The sequence below is a fragment of the Staurois parvus genome, unplaced genomic scaffold, assembly GCF_062004578.1.
Source record: "Staurois parvus isolate SC_StPar_1 unplaced genomic scaffold, SC_StPar_1.0 ptg000389l, whole genome shotgun sequence".
Taxonomy (NCBI): domain Eukaryota; kingdom Metazoa; phylum Chordata; class Amphibia; order Anura; family Ranidae; genus Staurois; species Staurois parvus.
The window spans coordinates 2,918,185-2,937,400 of record NW_028318185.1 but is presented as its reverse complement, the minus strand read 5'-3'; the positions used below and the strand labels follow the sequence as shown (position 1 = coordinate 2,937,400).

The following is a 19,216-nucleotide window of genomic DNA, read 5'->3' as shown; positions in this document are numbered from 1 at the left end:
GGCAGGTTGCATGTGAGCCATTTCTGCATTGTGTTTTTGCACTTGCGTTTTTGAAGCGTTTCGGATGCATTTTGCATTTTTTTGCGTGGGTCATTTTTTAATTTTTCTTGTTGCTAGGCAGATTTAAAACGCAAAAAGCATCAAAAACGCAGCAAAAACGCAATACATGCTTTTCTGTAGCATTTCCATGGAGGTCTATAGAACCACAAAACGCAACTTTTTGCATTCAAAAAAGTCCCTGACCCTTTCCAAAAAATGCATCGGGTGAAAACGCTAAGATGTGAACATGTCCCATAAGAAATCATGTTAAATGGACTGTACTGGGTTTCTTCAAAACGCTGCAGAAAACACTTAGATGTGAACCTGGGGTTAATGATATTCAGCAGAGGCGAACTTTGCTTAGGCTGAGATGATGTCATCGGTCTGCTGCAGGTAGTCAAAAGCGTAATAATAAAATGTTACAGTGAGCGCTCTCAGGAAGCAGCTGAACATTCAAGGAAACCAAATAAAACCTTGTGAAATAATAAAAGATGTAAAATGCAGCGCTGCCAAATAAAAAGGTACCAATGATGCAAGTACACAAACCCATGATGCCAATATGCAAACAATACAAATATATGTAAAAATTAGCAATAAAGTGCAATAAAGTTCTATGAAGGTGCTCTCTGCGTTTCCAGTGCATTTGGTAGGAATGCGCACTAACCAGAAGCGTATTTTAAATACGCGGTGTGTGAATAATCCTGAAGATCCCCCTCTTTGTAGTCAGAAAATGGACTGGAGCTGAGGAAAATGAAGAAGGAGCACGTGGAGGCCCGGTGGCCATTTTAGATACTGGATGGTCAGTCATTCTGGTTTTTATCTTCAATGCGATTCATTGTATCCCTGCTATATTTGCTCCAATAAAAGTTCTTCATTTACATACTACACCATGAGTATTTCCCTTGTTCTCCTGTGAGGAGCACTTCACTTTTCAGAGCCCAGACGGGATCATCCAGCTCCAGAAAGGGGAAAGTGTGTTCACCATCAAGGTTTTCCTATTACATTATTGGAAGGAGATCTCTGATTTTCCGGATCCCATCTTCACCACACGAGGGCGCTCCTTCTTCATTTTCCTCAGCTCCAGTCCATTTTCTGACCACAAAGAGGGGGATCTTCAGGATTATTCACACACCGCGTATTTTAAATACGCTTCAGGTTAGTGCGCATTCCTACCAGATGCACTGGAAACGCAGAGAGCACCTTCATAGAACTGTATTGCTAATTTTTACATATATTTGTATTGTTTGCATATTGGCATCATTGGTACCTTTTTATTAGGTAGTCAAAAGCATTTGCTCAGTCTCCTCTCCCCCAGTCTTCTGCAATATGGTAATGATCTGCATCAGACATTTGTGAACACAGCCAAGAATTCACAGGCATTAATATTTACACTAGTGTGTCATTTCTGAGCTGGGATCTTAGTCCAGGAAGTATATACTAACCCTGAATGATGCCTGAACAAAGATGGCACCGTCTTTCCGGAGAGCAGTTGAAGGCATTGCTAGGGGGAGCCTATATCTGCAACTCCCTCCTCACTGGCCTGCCTCGCCGCTGGCTATCCCCGCTTCAGTCGATCCTGAATACGGCTGCCAGACTCATTCACCTTTCCAACCGCTCTGTCTCCGCCACCCCCCTCTGCCAATCCCTCCACTAGCTTCCGATTGCGCAACGGATCAAATTCAAAATCCTAACATTGACGTACAAAGCCGTCCACCATACTGCCCCGAACTACATCACTGACCTAATATCCAAGTACCGCCCAGCACGCACACTCCGCTCCTCACAAGACCTCCTTCTCTCTAGTTCCCTGGTCTCCTCCTCCCATGCCCGCCTCCAGGACTTCTCCAGGGTGTCACCCATCCTCTGGAACTCCCTGCCCCAACCCATCAGATTATCACCTACTCTCCTCTCCTTTAGGCGCACCCTGAAAACCCATCTCTTCAGGGAAGCCTACCCCACCCCCTGCTAACCTGCCGACCTCCTCCACTCTTCCTACCACTCCATCCCCCACAGCTATCTCCTCCTGTACCACCATCCCCCCCCTCCCAGATTGTAAGCTCGAAAGAGCAGGGTCCTCAATCCCCTCATGTTTTGCATTGTATTGGTATTGTTCTGTCACATGTTCTGTCCCCCTTTGTAATGTACAGCGCTGAGCGAACTATTGGCGCTTTATAAATACTGTATAATAATAATAATAATAATATCTGATTCCACCTCTATTTTAGGCTTTTCTTCCTAGAGTAATGCTGGGGGTTGCCAACTGACCATGTTTTTTTTTGTATACATATCTTACATTTGTGTTTTTTCTTCTCAGGTTGTGAGTCTCTCCAGAAGCTGGATCTGACGGTGAACTTTGTAGGTGAGCTGTCTACTGTTCAGAGCCTGCAGCACAACATTCATCTGCGGGAGCTGTATCTGGTGGGGAACCCCTGTGCACAGTATGAAGGATTTCGGAAATACGTTGTGGCTGCTTTGCCGCAGTTGAAGGTGAGTGACATTAAAACATTTTCAGCTGCATAAAATGCCTCGCAGCCTGTCACATTTTATAGAAAACGAAAAAAACTTCTGTGGCTGTATTCACATTTTAGTGTATTGGGAGCAAGCATTCCCGCTCGTTATTTTTGTGAGCGATTTGCACGCGACTATGCGTTTGTTTCCCGAAAAGAAGCTCTTGTTCCTTTTTGGGTGACAGGCGTAGCGCATTTTTTAAAACGTGTGTTTTTCTGCAATTTTAGCAGAATCTCATTACGTTTGGGATCGAAAAGTGCGCCTTGCCTTTTGGGATTGCGGGCAGAATTGCCTCAATTCTGCCCACAATTCTAGATTGCGTGATAGGAACGGTCCCTTAGCCCCCAGTCACATCAAAGCCGATTTTGAAATTGTGCGATTTACAGTGAAGTCGCACGATTTCAAAGTCGGGTGAAACGCCGATTTCAGTTGCGATTTGCAAGACATCTGACACAGATGTCTATGCAAATCGCAACAAAAGTAGGGCATGCACTGCTTTAGAAATCGGTGCGGCTCTGACCAAGTCAGAACCGCACCGATATGACCGTTCTAATAGCGGACAATAGGGTGCGACTTGGCATATGATTTGCAAGTCCCCTGGCATGCAAATCGCATGCCAAGACGCTCCCGATGTGACCGGAGTGTAAATGTCAACATTTATAGGAAAACACTACCCTTAAAGGCTAAATTCACCTTTGGAACATGTTACACCTGTATTTATTATTATTGTACAGGATTTATATAGCGCCAACAGTTTGCGCAGCGCTTTACAATACAAAAGGGAGACAGTACAATTACAATATTTTTCAGTACAGAAGGAATAGGAGGGCCCGGCTTGCGGAGCTTACAATCTAAAGGAAGGGGGAGGTGATACAAAAGGTGATAGCTGCGGGGGATGATCTGGCGGAGGTGATTCAAGTACAGTTCTTAGGTGGAGGTGGGGCTTCCCTGAAGAAGTGAGTTTTCAAAGATCGCCTAAAGGCAGACAGGGTGGGGGCTGACCAGACATGCTGTGGTAGGGAGTTCCAGAGGATGGGAGAGGCTCTGGAGAAGTCCTGAAGGCGAGCGTGGGAGGAGGTGACGAGGGAGCTAGAGAGGAGGATATCATGGGAGGAGCGGAGTGGGTGATTTGGGCGGTATCTGTGGATGAGGTTGGTGATGTAGTGTTGTGGATGGCTTTGTAAGCTGTGGTTAGTATTTTGAATTTTATACATTGGGGTTGTTTAGGGTGTAACATGTTCCAGCTCGTGCTCCACTCACCCCACCACCCCTCCACTGTGACAGCGGGCAGGGGATACGTTCTCCACAGCCACTGTCACATTATAAAAACAGCGGGGTTCTGCCTGCACAGCCATATAATTCATTAACAGCAATCTGTGAATGAATAAACTACAATTCCCATCTGCCACTGCGGAAGATGGCTTTTAGTTCTCAATGAACTTGGAAGGTGCTGAAGAGCACCCTTGTGGTTCTTTGATACTACCTACAGCTTTCTACCTGAAAGCCCTTATGGAGGTACTGACAAAAAGCTGTAGGCAGTGTCTGCAGGAGCCTGACATTGAACCTGTGATCCACTACTCATAGGTTCAATGCTATGCAGGCTCCTGTAGGAAAGAATGATAAATGCAATTTTTTTTTTCTGCAAAATATGTGCATTTATTATTTTTTCTTAGAAAGTAAACTTAGCCTTGAGGTTAGGTTCACATCTATGCGATGTGTTTTTTTATGCATATTTTTTATGCGATTTTAATACAGTTTGATGTTATTAGGGGTAAGTGTCTACTGTCATGCAGGAAACAATGCCAAAAATCCATGTAGATGTGCGTTTTTCATGCATTTTTGATGCAATTCCATTGAAGTCTGTGGAGCCAAAAACGCACTGTGCTGCATTTAAAAAAAAAGTCCCTTCACCTTTCCAAAAAACACATTGCAGGAAGCTACATAGATATGAACGGGGCTCATAGGAAATTAGTTGAAATGGATTGTAGGTACAGTATATCTTAAGCAGTGGCGTCCCGAGGCAGGTGCGGGGGGGACACTGATCGCACGGGGTGACACCGGACCCGCTCCACAAAAGGGTAAGTTGTAAAGCAAGCCAATGATCCCCACAGGATGAACCCGATCCATCCTGCTGGGATCGTCGGCTTTCTTTACAACTTACATTTTCTTGGAGCGGGTCCGGTGTCACCTCGTATAGGTTGCATGCCGATGATCCTGCGGGGCTGTAGCGGCAAGATGTGTCCCCATGTCCCCCCTGAAGCAACTGTGCATGTCCCGGTTTCAGGCACGATCAATCAATGATACAACTACTGCTATCAGCGACTGATCGTGCCTGAAACTGGGACATGCGCAGTTGCTTCAGGGGGGACATATCTACATGGGAGACACATCTTTCCGCTACACCCGGACCCGCTCCAAGAAAAGGTAAGTTGTAAAGAAAGCCAACAATCTCCGCAGGATGGATCAGATCTGCGGATTGAGCAAAATGGATCGGCGTCCGATCCATTATGCTCAATCCGCAGATCCAATCCATTCTGCGGGGATCGTCGGAGAGGGTGTCACCAAGTGTTACCGCACCGAGTGACACCAACCCTAGGGACGCCTCTGATCTTAAGGCAATTTTTTTTCATTTTAGTAGAGTAGGGGGAGGGGTTAAAACTGCTTTCAGTTTTTTTTTGGTTTGCTTTTTTCCATGTGTGTTGCTCTGGGGAGATTTTCCTTCACTTCCTGTCCTGTAGACTCAACAGAAAGTGAGAGGGAATCTTTCCCATTGCTGTTACGAAAGATTTCCTTTCTATTCCTGTTCTGGTGGCAACTTTTTCATTTACCCTCATGTTTATTCCATGTGACATTATTATTATTATTATTATACAGGATTTATATATTATTATTATTATACGTGATTTATATATTAGTATTATACAGGATTTATATTATTATTATACAGGATTTATATTATTATTATTATTATTATTATTATACAGGATTTATATATTATTATTATACAGGATTTATATATTATTATTATACAGGATTTATATTATTATTATACAGGATTTATATATTATTATTATACAGGATTTATATATTATTATTATTATTATTATACAGGATTTATATTATTATTATACAGGATTTATATCATTATTATTATAATACAGGATTTATATATAATTATTATACAGGATTTATATACTATTATACAGGATTTATATTATTATTATTATTACTATACAGGATTTATATAGCGCCAACAGTTTGCTCAGCACTTTACAATATAACGGGAGACAATACAGCAACAATACAGTTCAATACAAGAGGGATTAGAGGACCTGATCCTGGGAGTTTACAATCTAGGAGGGAGGGGCTAGTGGTACAAAAAGTAATAATGATGGGGGATGTTGAACGGGACAATTTACAGAGAAAGTTTTGCCTTTATTTATACTTTAACAGCCTAATTCTACCTTAGTTTTCTTAATACATTTCTCTTTGATACTGTCAGAAATACTTGTATGTGGCTATTTTTTATTTTTTTATTTTATTTTTTTTGTGCAGGTAGTGAGGTTGCTGTTACTGACAGTGGTATCCAAATACAGATAGTTAGCGATTAATTGTTTTTCATCATGCATACCTGACAGCATTGGAGAGTCTTTCTGGAGGTCTCAGGGTGGGATGATTAACACTAGGTTCACACCTATGCATTTTCCGTTGCGTTTTTCATTTTGCAGAAACGCGCAGCAGTCCATTTAACATGATTTCCTATGGGACACGTTCACACCGTTGTGTTTTTTGGAAAGGGTCAAGGACTTTTTTAAACACAAAACGTTGCGTTTTTGGTTCAATAAACTTTAATGGAGACGCTGCAGAAATGCTTGCAATGTGTTTGTTATGCATTTTTAATGAGTTTTGTGTTTTAATCTGCCCAGCAACAAGTTGAAAAAAAAGAAAACGCAAAATAAAAAACGCATGTGCAAAATGCACCACAAAAATAACTGCAGAAATGGACCAAAGGCAAACTGCATAGGTGTGAACCTAGCCGAAATAACATTCATAATGGCTAACTATCTGCAACTGCTGAGAGGGGGCTTTTTTTTTTCTTCAGGCAACAGTGATTGGGGGAAGGTGGTAGTTGGTACGATCTGACCTCTTATAAATGTTGGACCTGGTAAATTTGCAAGGGTTGTAAATAAAAAAAAAAAAAGTTAATAGCCATTAAAAATTGACACAAAGATGTATAATTTTTTCTCTAATAAAAAAAATGTAAATGAAATTAGAAACTGGTGATGGGATCTCATTAAAGCAGAACTTTATTCAAAACATTCTTTGAATGGCGCCTGAGCCAAGCGGCTGACCTGTCATCACAATGCAGTAGAGCAGCCGATGGGACCTGGAAGCAAGTAGAGATCACTGGAGTAGAGGTGTCTACTTCAGTGACTTCCAGCTTCCAGGGGCATTGGCCAGGAATGGGGTATACATAGATTGGTGAAAGCTGGACCAATGTAACTATACAGGTGAAACTCAAAAAATTAGAATATCGTGCAAAAGTTCATTTATTTCAGTAATGCAACTTAAAAGGTGAAACTAATATAGGAGATAGACTCATTGCATGCAAAGCAAGATAGTTCAAGCCGTGATTTGTCATCATTGTGATGATTATGGCTTACAGCTCATGAAAACCCCAAATCCACAATCTCAGAAAATGAGAATATTACATGAACAATAAAACAAGGATTGTACATAGAACAATATCAGACTTCTGAAAATTAGAAGCATGCATATGTACTCAGTACTTGGTTTGGGCCCCTTTAGCAGCAATTACTGCCTCAATGCGGCGTGGCATGGAAGCTATCAGCCTGTGGCACTGCTGAGGTGTTATGGAAGACCAGGATGCTTCAATAGCGGCCTTCAGCTCTTCTGGATTGTTCGGTCTCATGGCTCTCATCTTTCTCTTGGCAATGCCCCATAGATTCTCTATGGGGTTCAGGTCAGGCGAGTTTGCTGGCCAATCAAGCACAGTAATCCCACAGTCATTGAACCCGGTTTTGGTGCTTTTGGCAGTGTGGGCAGGTGCCAAGTCCTGCTGGAAAATGAAGTCAGCATCCCCATAAAGCTCGTCTGCGGAAGGAAGCATGAAGTACTCCAAAATCTCCTGGTAGACGGCTGTGTTGACCCTGGACTTAATGAAGCACAGTGGACCAACACCAGCAGATGACATGGCTCCACAAATAAACACAGACGGTGGAAACTTCACACTGGACTTCAAGCATCTTGCAGTGTGTGCCTCTCCATTCTTCCTCCATACTCTGGGTCCTTGGGCCTCTCCATTCTTCCTCCATACTCGGGGTCCTTGGTTTCCAAGTGAGATGCAAAAGTTGCTCTCATCAGAAAAGAGGACTTTGGACCACTGAGCAACAGACCAGGTCTGTTTTTCTTTAGCCCAGGTAAGACGCTTCTGACGTTTGTTGTTCAGGAGCGGCTTCACAAGAGGAATACGACATTTGAAGCCCATGTCCAGGATCCATCTGTGTGTGGTGGCTCTTGATGCACTGACTCCAGCCTCAGTCCACTCCTAGTGAAAGTCCCCAATACTTTTGAATGGCCTTTTCCTGACAATCCTTTTCCAGGCTGCTGTCATCCCTGCTGCTTGTGCACCTTTTTCTTCCACACTTTTCCCTTCCACGTAACTTTCTATTAATGTGCTTTGATACAGCACTTTGGGAACATCCAACTTGCAATTCTCTTTTGAGGCTTTCCCTCCTTATGGAGGGTGTCAATGATGGTTTTCTGCACAACTGTCAGGCCAGCAGTCTTTCCCATGATTGTGATTCCTACTGAACCAGACTGAGAGACCATTTAAAGGCTCAGGAACCCTTTGCAGGTGTTATGGCTTAATTAGCTGATTAGAGTGGGACACTTTGAGCCGAGAATATTGCACCTTTTCACAATATTTTAATTTTCTGAGATTGTGGATTTGGGGTTTTCATGAGCTGTAAGCCATAATCATCACAATGATGACAAATCACGGCTTGAACTATCTTGCTTTGCATGTAATGAGTCTATCTCATATATTAGTTTCACCTTTTAAGTTGCATTACTGAAATAAATTAACTTTTGCACCATATTCTAATTTTTCGAGTTTCACCTGTATATAAAATATCTATATCTGAAATTCCTCTTTAATGGTAGCCAATTTAAAAGTGACTGTAAAGGCTCTTTTTTGTTTTTTTTAAATAACAAACATGTTATACTTACCTGCTCTGTGCAATGGTGTTGCACAGAGCAGCCCCGATCCTGCCCTTCTGGGGTCCCTTTCCGGTGCTCCTGGCTCCTCTTCCCTACCAAGTGCCCCCACAGCAAGCCACTTCCTATAGGGGCACGTTTGTGGGCTGGATCTCTAGCTGCACTGTGCTTCTATTGACACACACAGTGCATCTTGGCCCCAGGGCCAGTGCTTGCACTAGGCAAACTAGGCAGCTTCCTAGGGCGCACTGCCACCTAGGGGCACCTGGGTGCAGCACAGACCGGCACTCTTTCTGTGTGGGACGCTGCCACATCATGAATGATCCTTCAGCTGAGGGGAACGGCGGTGGCAGAGGAGAGGAAGACAGGACAGAGGAAGATGCCAGGTGTCCGGGGCCAGTGTAGCAGCTGAGCTGCCGCTCCTTGCAGTGTTCCTCTCAGACTCAGTCCCTTACTGCAAGCCGGCTGGAGGCTGCTGATCATTGTGAAGTTCCAACCCTTCCCATTCATCAGTAGAGGTGGAGCTGCGCCTGCGGAGGAAGGTAATGTCTGACTGATGTCTGTATGAGTGTGACCCGGCTGGCCATCACTTGAGCAATGTGGCAGTGAGTGATGATATCATGATGATCCCACAACCTGCTCTTCTAGTGCCTGCTGGGCCTGCTGATCTGTGTTAGTGATGATGTGTTGTGTTCCATCTGTCACTGTGTGGGATCGCTCAGTTCAGGTGTTTTGTGTGTGTGTGCTGCCTGCTGTCACAGGTTTTATCGCCCCCCCCCATTGCCTGGGAGAATCCCAGCCTGGGATCTGACAAAGTGTGGATCCATCATCCTCCACACACTGCAACTGCCAGCCACAGATACAGTCCGTCAATGACACTGGTTTTGTTTTTAATATTGGTGCTGGTGGCATTTTCTGGTGCTTATTTTTATAAAAGAAACCTAGCAGTCTCATGTTTTGTTGATTTAATATTTTCTACTTTTTTTTTTAAATTGTATTTATTTAATTATTTCTTTATTGGAGGGGGGGGGGCGGATCGAGATCAGGAACAGGTAAATATTTAGGGGGCTTGGGGGGGGGGGGGCTGTACGCAAAAGGTTTTTCACCTTAACGCAGAGAAAGCATTAAGGTAAGAAAAAAAAAAACCTTGAGCCTTTACAACCACTTTAATATGACTTGCCTATGTAGTTATGTTTATGATTTAGTTACTTTCAGGTTTATCACCTTTTATGTTTGGTATTACTGGTGTGTGTGGTTTTTGTGTTTTGTGTGTTGTGAATGTTTGTTGTGTGTGTGTGTGTATTTGTTTTGTGTGTGTGTATGTGTTTTGTGGTGTTTGTTTTGTGTGTGTGTATGTGTTTTGTGGTGTTTGTTTTGTGTGTGTGTATGTGTTTTGTGGTGTTTGTTTTGTGTGTGTGTATGTGTTTTGTGGTGTTTGTTTTGAGTGTGTATGCGTTTTGTGGTGTTTGTTTTGCGTGTGTGTATGTGTTTTGTGGTGTTTGTTTTGAGTGTGTATGTGTTTTGTGGTGTTTGTTTTGCGTGTGTGTATGAGTTTTGTGCTGTTTGTTTTGCGTGTGTGTATGTGTTTTGTGGTGTTTGCTTTGAGTGTGTGTGTGTATGTGTTTTGTGGTGTTTGTTTTGTGTGTGTGTGTATGTGTTTTGTGGTGTTTGTTTTGTGTGTATGTGTTTTGTGTGTGTGTGTGTGTATGTGTTTTGTGGTGTTTGTTTTGTGTGTATGTGTTTTGTGGTGTTTGTTTTGAGTGTGTGTATGTGGTTTGTGGTGTTTGTTTTGTGTGTATGTGTTTTGTGGAGTTTGTTTTGTGTGTGTATGTGTTTTGTGGTGTTTGTTTTGAGTGTGTGTATGTGTTTTGTGGTTTTTATTTTGAGTGTGTGTGTTTTGTGGTGTTTGTTTTGTGTGTGTATGTGTTTTGTGGTGTTTGTTTTGTGTGTGTGTGTGTGTGTGTTTTGTGTGTGTATGTGTTTTGTGTGTGTGTGTGTTTTGTGTGTGTGTGTGTGTATGTGTTTTGTGTGTGTATGTGTTTTGTGTGTGTATGTGTTTTGTGGTGTTTGTTTTCAGTGTGTGTGTATGTGTTTTGTGGTGTTTGTTTTGAGTGTGTGTGTGTGTGTATGTGTTTTGTGGTGTTTGTTTTGAGTGTGTGTATGTGTTTTGTGGTGTTTGTTTTGTGTGTGTGTATGTGTTTTGTGGTGTTTGTTTTGTGTGTATGTGTTTTGTGGTGTTTGTTTTGAGTGTGTGTGTGTATGTGTTTTGTGGTGTTTGTTTTGAGTGTGTGTGTGTGTATGTGTTTTGTGGTGTTTGTTTTGTGTGTGTGTTGTGTTTTGTGGTGTGAGTGTGTTGTGTTTTTGTGTGTGTTGTATGTGTGTGTTGTATCTATGTGTGTGTATATACATATTTCTGGTCAGATAATAACTGGCACACTGAGAAATTAAATTGCTGTGTTACCTAATACATGTTCAGCTGCACTGAATGTGGAATAAAGAGAAATTATTCATGTGTATGTTGGTTTAAAACCCCTTGGGGTTCTTTTGATCTTGAAGAATATTTGCTGAAAATACTTTTTTTACCTAGCTGGAGAGTTTTCTATCTGTGCCGTGTGCAGGTTACTATTTCTACTTGTGTAACTTGCATTAAAAAAATCCACAGCCTAGAGCAATACTTGTGTGGATGCAGCAAATAATACTACCCAGCTTTACATGACATTTAAAGCTAGGAATTCAAATGTGTGCCCTTGTTTTTTGTGGGTTATCTGCTTTGTGTAGAAGGTCCTAGAATGTTGTCTTCTCTTTTGTGCAAACATCCAAAACCATTTTTCCTGTATCATAACAAACTGCAAATGTATACAGTTAGGTCCATATATATTTGGACACAGGCACCATTTTCATACTTTTGGCTCTATATGCCACCAGAAAAAATTAAAACCAAACAATCCAAATGAAGTTGAAGTGCAGACTTTCAGCTTTAATTCAAGGGGTTGAACATAAATATCCAGTACAAATTTTAGGAACTGCAACAATTTTTATACACAGTCCCTCCATTTTCAGGGACTCAAATGTAATTGGACACATGAACATATTCATAAATAAAATGTTTATTTTTAATATTTTGTTGAGAATCCTTTACTGGTAATGAGTGCCTGAAGTGTGGAACCCATGGACATGACCAAAGACTGGGTTTTCTTTTTTCTGATGCTTTGCCAGGCTCTAACTGCAGCTGTCTTTTGTTGTTCTTTATTTGTGCCTTTAGTTTTGCATTCAGCAAGTGAAATGCATGCTCAATTGGGTTGAGATCAGGTGATTGACTTGGCCATTGCAGAATATTCCACTTCTTTTCCATCAAAAGCTCCTGGGTTGCTTTTGCAGTGTGTTTTGGATCATTGTCCATCTGTGCTGTGAAGCACCGTCCAATCAACTTTGCTACATTTGGCTGAATCTGGGCTGACAGTGTATCTCTAAACACTGCAGAATTCATCCGGCTGCTTCCGTCTTCTGTCACATCATCAATATACACCAATGACCCAGTGCCACTGGAAGCCATGCATGACCATGCCATCACACTGCCTCCACCATGTTTTACAGATGACGTTGCATGCTTTGTATCATGAGCTGTTCCAAGCCTTCTCCACACTTTTTTCTTCCCGTCATTCTGGTACAGATTAATCTTAGTTTCATCCGTCCAAAGAATACTTTTCCAGAACTGGTCTGGCTTTTTTAGATGTTTTTTGGCAAAGTCTAATCTGGCGTTTCTATTCTTCAGGCTTATGAATGGTTTGCACCTTGTGGTGAAACCTCTGTATTTGCTCTCATGAAGTCTTCTCTTGATTGTAGACTTTGACAATGATGTGCCCACCTCCTGGAGAGTGTCCTTCACTTGTCTGGATGTTGTGAATGGGTTTTTCTTTACCATAGAGAGGATCCTGCGATCACCCACCACTGTTGTCTTCTGAGGATGTCCATGCCTTTTTATGTTGCTGGGCTTACTAGTGCGTTCTTTTTTCCTCAGAATGTACCAAACTGTTGATTTGACCACTCCTAATGTTGCTGCGATCTCTCTGATGGATTTGTTTCATTTTTGAAGCCTTACAATGGCTTGTTTCACTTGCTTAGACAGCTCCTTTGAACACATGATGTAGGTTCACAGCAATAGATTCCAAATGCAAATACCACACTTAGAATCAACTCCAGACCTTTTATCTGCTTAATTGAAGAAATAACGAAGGAGTAGCCCACACCTGGCCATGAAACAGCTTTTGATTCAATTGTCCAATTACTTTTGGTCCCTTTAAAAAGGGGGATGGCTACTCTTAAGAGCTGTAATTCCTAAACCCTTCCTCCAATTTGGATGTACATACCCTCAAATTAAACCTGAGAGTGTGAACTTTGAGCCCATATCCATTATATAACTATAGCTTGAATATGTTTTGGTAAATACCAGAAAAAAACTAAAATTGTGCCTGTGTCCAAATATATATATGGACCTAACTGTACATAATAATCGTGGATGGATTTTCATCTTTTTATTTTCACCACTGCTCCATTGGTTTCAGTGGGAGTAAAAGTACCCCTGCATTGGTAGTTATAGGAATAAAAAAATGCTCTGTTGAAGTGGGAGTATTAAATTCCCCGGCAGTCAGTGGGGATTAGTGCCACATCATTGGTGTTAGTAGGAAAAACAGTGACCCATCATTGGTGTCAGTGGAAGGAATAATGCCCCATTGTTGGTGTCAGTGGGAGGTGGAGTACTGTTCCATTGTTGGTGTTAGTGGGGGGAATAGTGCTTCCTTGTTGTTGTCAGTGAGATGAATAATGTTTGTCAGTAGTAACAGTGGGAGGAAAAATGCCCCGTCGTTGGTGTCTGGAGGAAATAGTACCCCGTCATTGGTGTCAGTGAAAGGAGGAGTAGTGCCCCATTGTTGATGTAAATGGGAGGAATAGTACTCGTCAGTGTCAGTGAAATGAAAAATGCCCTATTGGTGTCATTGGGAGGAATAGTTCCCCATTGTTGGTGTCAGTGGGAAGAGGAATAGTGCCCAGTGTTAGTTTCATTAGTAGAAATAATGCCCTGTCATTGGCAGTGGTGAATGAAATATGGCATTATTGTTGGAGGTAGAGTTAAGAATCATGCCCCTTCATTGGAGGCCGTAGGAGGAATAATTCCTGATTGTTGTTGGCAGTGGAAGCAATAGTAGCCCATTGTTGGCAGCAGTGGGAAAATTTGTGCCCCATCATTGGTGTCAGTTGGAGGAATAGTGCACCATCATTAGTGTCAGTGGGAGGAATAGAGCCCCAGTCACTGGTGTCAATGGGAGCAATGGTGCCCCACCATTGTTGTCAGTGGGAGGAATAGTGTCCCATCATTGGTGTCAGTGGGAAGAATAGTGCACCATCATTGATGTAAGCGTGAGGTATAGTTCCTCACGATTGGTGTAAGTAGGAGGAATAGTGCCCCATAATTGGTGTCAGTGGGAGGAATAGTGACCCAATCATTGGTGTCAATGGGAGAAATAGTGCCCCATCATTGGTGTCAGTGGGAGGAATAGTACCCCATCACTGATGTATGCGTGAGGTATAGTGTCTCACCATTGGTGTCAGTGGGAGAAATAGTGCCTCCCTCATTGGTGTCTGTGGGAGAAATAGTGCCCTGTCATTGGTGTCAGTGGGAGGAATAGTGCCCCATCATTGATGTATGCGTGAGGTATACTGTCACACCATTGGTATCAGTGGGACAAATGGTGCCCCATCATTGGTGTCAGTGGGAGAAATAGTGCCCTATCATTGGTGTCAGTTGGAGAAATAGTGCCCTATCATTGGTGTCCGTGAGAGAACTAACACCCCATCATTGATGTAAGCGTGAGGTATAGTGTCTCACCATTGGTGTAAGTGGGAGGAATAGAGCCCCATCATTGGTGTCAGTGGGAGGAATAGAGCCCCATCATTGGTGTCAGAGGGAGGAATAGAGCCCCATAATTGGTGTCAGTGGGAGGAATAGTGCCCCATCATTGGTGTCAGTGGGAGGAATAGAGCCCCATAATTGGTGTCAGTGGGAGGAATAGTGCCCCATCATTGGTGTCAGTGGGAGGAATAGTGCCCCATCATTGGTGTCAGTGGGAGGAATAGAGCCCCATCATTAATGTGAGCGCAAGGTATAGTGTCTAACCATTGGCGTAAGTGGGAGGAATAGTGCCCAGCAGTTGCAGAGGAAGGGATAGTAGCCCATTGATGGTGTTAGTAGGAGCAATGATGCCCCATGCATGCAGGTCCTTCTTTTTTCAGGGGCTGGTTTACAACAAGCTGAAGGCCACAGTTTGCTGACAGCAGCCATATATTATTTTAAAACAGACATAAACTGGCCTACAGAGAGTGACCTCTGTTGTGTAGCCTGCGGTGGGGATATCGGATTGTGACAGGGTTACATGGTTGTAAACCGTTACCTATGTCAGAAAAACATATATAAAAAATGGATTATGCTCTACACCTCAACCCAAATCAATACAGTATATTTATACCCAATAAACATATGTTAACTGAATGTCTAGAAAATAATTTAGCGCCGACAGATATTAATGACCTACAAAATTCCATTTATTAGTTAAAAGCCAAAACACACTGTACATATATAAATGAACCAGGGGCGGACTGATCATTTGGAAACTCGGGCACTGCCCAAGGGCCCGGAGTCAGTAGGGGGCCCCATGAGATGCCCCTGGTACATTTTTCATAGGCTTTTTTGAGTTTGGGCAAGGACACGGGCTGCATGATCCCCTATTGCCCGGGGGCCCCATGAGTTGTCAGTCCGCCCCTGAAATGAACCCAATTAAAAATTGAGAGTCATGTCTGGCAACTAATGGAGTATCTTCAAACCATATCTACACATATAATTACCATATGCTCAAATCAGAACATCATTCAACCTGGAAGAGTATCGGAGGTTGGGACCTCAGGAGGACACTGCACACCAGTGCACAAAGCAAAGTCCATAAAGACATGGATGAGCGAGTTTGTGGTGGAGGAACTTGAATGGCCTGCACAGAGTCCTGACCTCAACCCAATAGAACACGTTTGGGATGAATTAGAGTGGAGACTGTGATCCAGGCCTTCTCATCCGACATCAGTGCCTGACCTCACAAATGTCCTTCTGGAAGAATGGTCAAACCTTCCCATAGACACCCTCCTAAACCTTGTGGACAGCCTTCCCAGAAGAGTTGAAGCTGTTATAGCCTACCTCATCGTAGACTATCCCCCCTCCAGTCTATCATGAACACTGCTGCCAGACTCATCCACCTCACTAACCGTTCCGTATCTGCCACCTCTCTCTGCCAATCCCTCCACTGGCTCCCAGTTGCCCAACGCATAAAATTCACAACACTAACAATGACATATAAAGCCATTTATAACTCTGCCCCAACTTACATAACCGATCTTGTCTCTAAATATCACCCAAACCGTACACTGCGCTCCTCACAAGACCTCTTACTCTCTAGGTCCCTTATCTCCTCCTCCCATGCTCGTCTCCAAGACTTCTCCAGGGCGTCACCCATCCTCTGGAACTCCCTACCCCAATCTATCAGATTATCACCTACTCTACTTGCCTTTTGGCGATCACTGAAAACCTTTCTTTTCAGGGAAGCCTATCCCGCCCTCTGCTAATTCTGGTATCCTCTACTCTTCCAACCACTCCATCCCCCACAGTGACTACCTACTGTACCACTCACCCCGCCCTCCTAGATTGTAAGCTCCAAGGAGCAGGGCCCTCAAATCCCTCTTGTATTGAACTGTATTTTTACTGTATTGTCTCCCACTATAATGTAAAGCACTGAGCAAACCGCTGGCGCTATATAAATCCTGTATAATAATAAAAAATAATAATAGCTGCAAAGGGTGGGCCAACTCAATATTGAACCCTACAGACTAAGACTGGGATGCCATTAAAGTTCATGTGTGTGTAAAGGCCGGCCGACCAATTCTTTTGGCAATATAGTATATGTGGTATGCTGAGTATGGATGATGTGACAGTAGGGCGATCTGTCACCCAGGATTCTCAACGAGGCAGGTTGAGGGGCTCCAGGGTTAAGTGTTGGATGCAGAGGAAAGTGGCTTTTCACTTTCCTCCTTTGTTTGTAAGGTCTGCTTTGGGATCTGGAGCCTGGAGATTTCAAAGAGATCTGGGAGGGATGAAATCTCCAATCCTGGGACCAGGTGTTGGAATAGGCCAGGAGACTGATTGCACAGGTGTGTGCAGGCCTTTAGATAAGAGTCAGGACCAGGGTTCTGGGCTCCACCCCGGCAGATAGGAGTCAGGAGGGCTCCACCTGGAAGACAGGAGTCAGGAGGACTCCACCTAGGGGAGGTGGAAGCCAAAAGCAGCAACGGGCTGCTAGAGACTAGCTGTGTGCTAGTGGTCAGCTGTGTGCAAGAGCCATAATTCTTGAAGAAGTCTGCAGGAGCCAGACGTCAACCTGAGTATAAGCCAGGAGGCTGAATCGTTGTTTTGTTTGATGGTGGATACCCCTTCGTGGGAAGCTTTATGTTATGGGACTTTCATTTAAACAAAAGTGGGCTAAAAGGCCCTTAAAGAAGCGAGTTGCTGTGTGCGTTACATAAGCTCTACCACTTTGAAGCGAGTTCCCACAATGAGCTCAAAGTTCAGTCTGGACATTTTACTCATTCAGCAGGAGCTAAACGTCATGTATAGTAGCGGTAGAAATACTGCTACCATCCATGACAGGTTCCTTTCCATCAACAGTTAAGGAAGCAGTGGGTGCAGGCACCCGCTGCGTCCTTAGCAACCAGTGATGTCACCTGGCCCCATTCATTTACTGGCCAGGGATGTTGTGCCTCATTCAACCTGGAAGAGGATCGAAGGTTTGGACCTCAGGAGGACAAGGAGTGCAGCGCTGGACCGTGTAGAGGGTGACTACTGCTTTGGGACTTTGCGTAATTTCACCATTAATTAAAATCAACATTTGAAAGATGTTGAAGGCTTTCTCTTTAATTGTCAGAATGAACGTCAATTCTTCATGAATACTTCACTAAGTTTATTTCTTGAATTGCTTTAGGAGGATTGCATGTGCCGGTGAATTGCCCACACTGCATGATCTCACTGATCACCAGAGTGCAAGGGCCATCAATTATTTAAGCTGGATCTGTATGCCTTTGGCACACGTTGCCTTATTGCTTTCAGCTGAGGTTCTCGGGCTCCAGAGGTTTCAATGATTTGTATTTTATTTCTCTGCTCTGGTGTTGAGATGAAACCATAATATTGTTTTTCCTTCTGAAGTGGCTGGATGGCAAGGAGATTGAGCGCTCAGAGCGAATCCGGGCCTTGCAGGATTATGGCCAAGTGCAGCATCAAATCAAAGCACAAGAGGAGGCTTACGTGTTGAAGAGGACCAGAGAGAGAGAAGAGGCCCAAAAAGAATCCTCTGCAAAACAAACCGCTAACAAGACAGCGCCAGAGAGGAGGCCGGGATTTGATGGACGCTGGTACACAGACATCAACAACACCTTGTATGTCCAACACCGAATTTCTCTTGCTTGATTTTATACAATACGGTATAATTATCAGTTAGAGAGTGTTTAACCACTTCCAGACCGGACACTTTTACCCCCTTCCTGACCAGGGCAATTTTCAGCTTTCAGCGCTATCACCCTTTGAATGACAATTGCGCGGTCATGCAACACTGTACCCAAATTAATTTTTTACCATTTTTTTGAGACAGATAAAGCTTTATTTTGGTGGTATTTATTCACCGCTGGGATTTTTATTTTTTTTGTTAATGAAAATGCTATGTAAATGAAAAAGTCCAAAAATTTTTGAAAAAAAGTGTTTTTTTAATAAAATTTTGCAAATAAATAATATTTCATCATACATCTTGGCCAAAATTTATTCCATTATCTTTTTAGTAAAAAAAAAATCCAAATTAGTTTATAACCAAAAATTATAATTCTTAAACATTTTTTTTTTACGTTTTTATTTATTTTTTTATATTTTTTATTTATTTATTTTTTTTACATACTGTCACCCTAGCAGTACAGTGTCACCATGGTGACACTGTACTACTTGTGGGGGGTGATGAAGATTTTTTTTTTTTTTTTTTACACATTGCTTTTACACCCATATAGGATGTAAAAGCAATCATTTCTATTTCTCTCTGGCTGCATTCTTGCACTCATTGAGAAGTACTGTGTGAGCTGTGATTGGTCACAGCTTGTCACATGGTACAAGCCTGTTGTGAATAGGCTTGTACCATGTGACCTCTGTGATCATTCACAGATTTCACACGTAGTAAGCAATGATGTCACAAGTGACATCTTGCTTACTACTTTGCATGTGATCACTGATTGGCCAATCAGTGATCACATGATCGGGACCTCGTACAGAGGTCCCGTCCAACGATCAGTGTTTCACTGTGTC

General features: G+C 42.9%; 1 protein-coding gene across 2 annotated transcripts in view; it reads left to right on the top strand.

Annotated features, from left to right (window-relative positions):
• DNAAF11 (dynein axonemal assembly factor 11) overlaps positions 1–19,216 on the top strand; it is a 147,759-nt gene that overhangs the window by 26,315 nt on the left and 102,228 nt on the right. For both annotated transcript variants that reach the window (XM_089685938.1, XM_089685937.1), the window contains 2 exons: positions 2,354–2,526; positions 18,080–18,309. In XM_089685938.1, the coding sequence (XP_089542064.1) occupies positions 2,354–2,526; positions 18,080–18,309 (403 nt within the window). The remainder of the gene's footprint in view (positions 1–2,353; positions 2,527–18,079; positions 18,310–19,216) is intronic.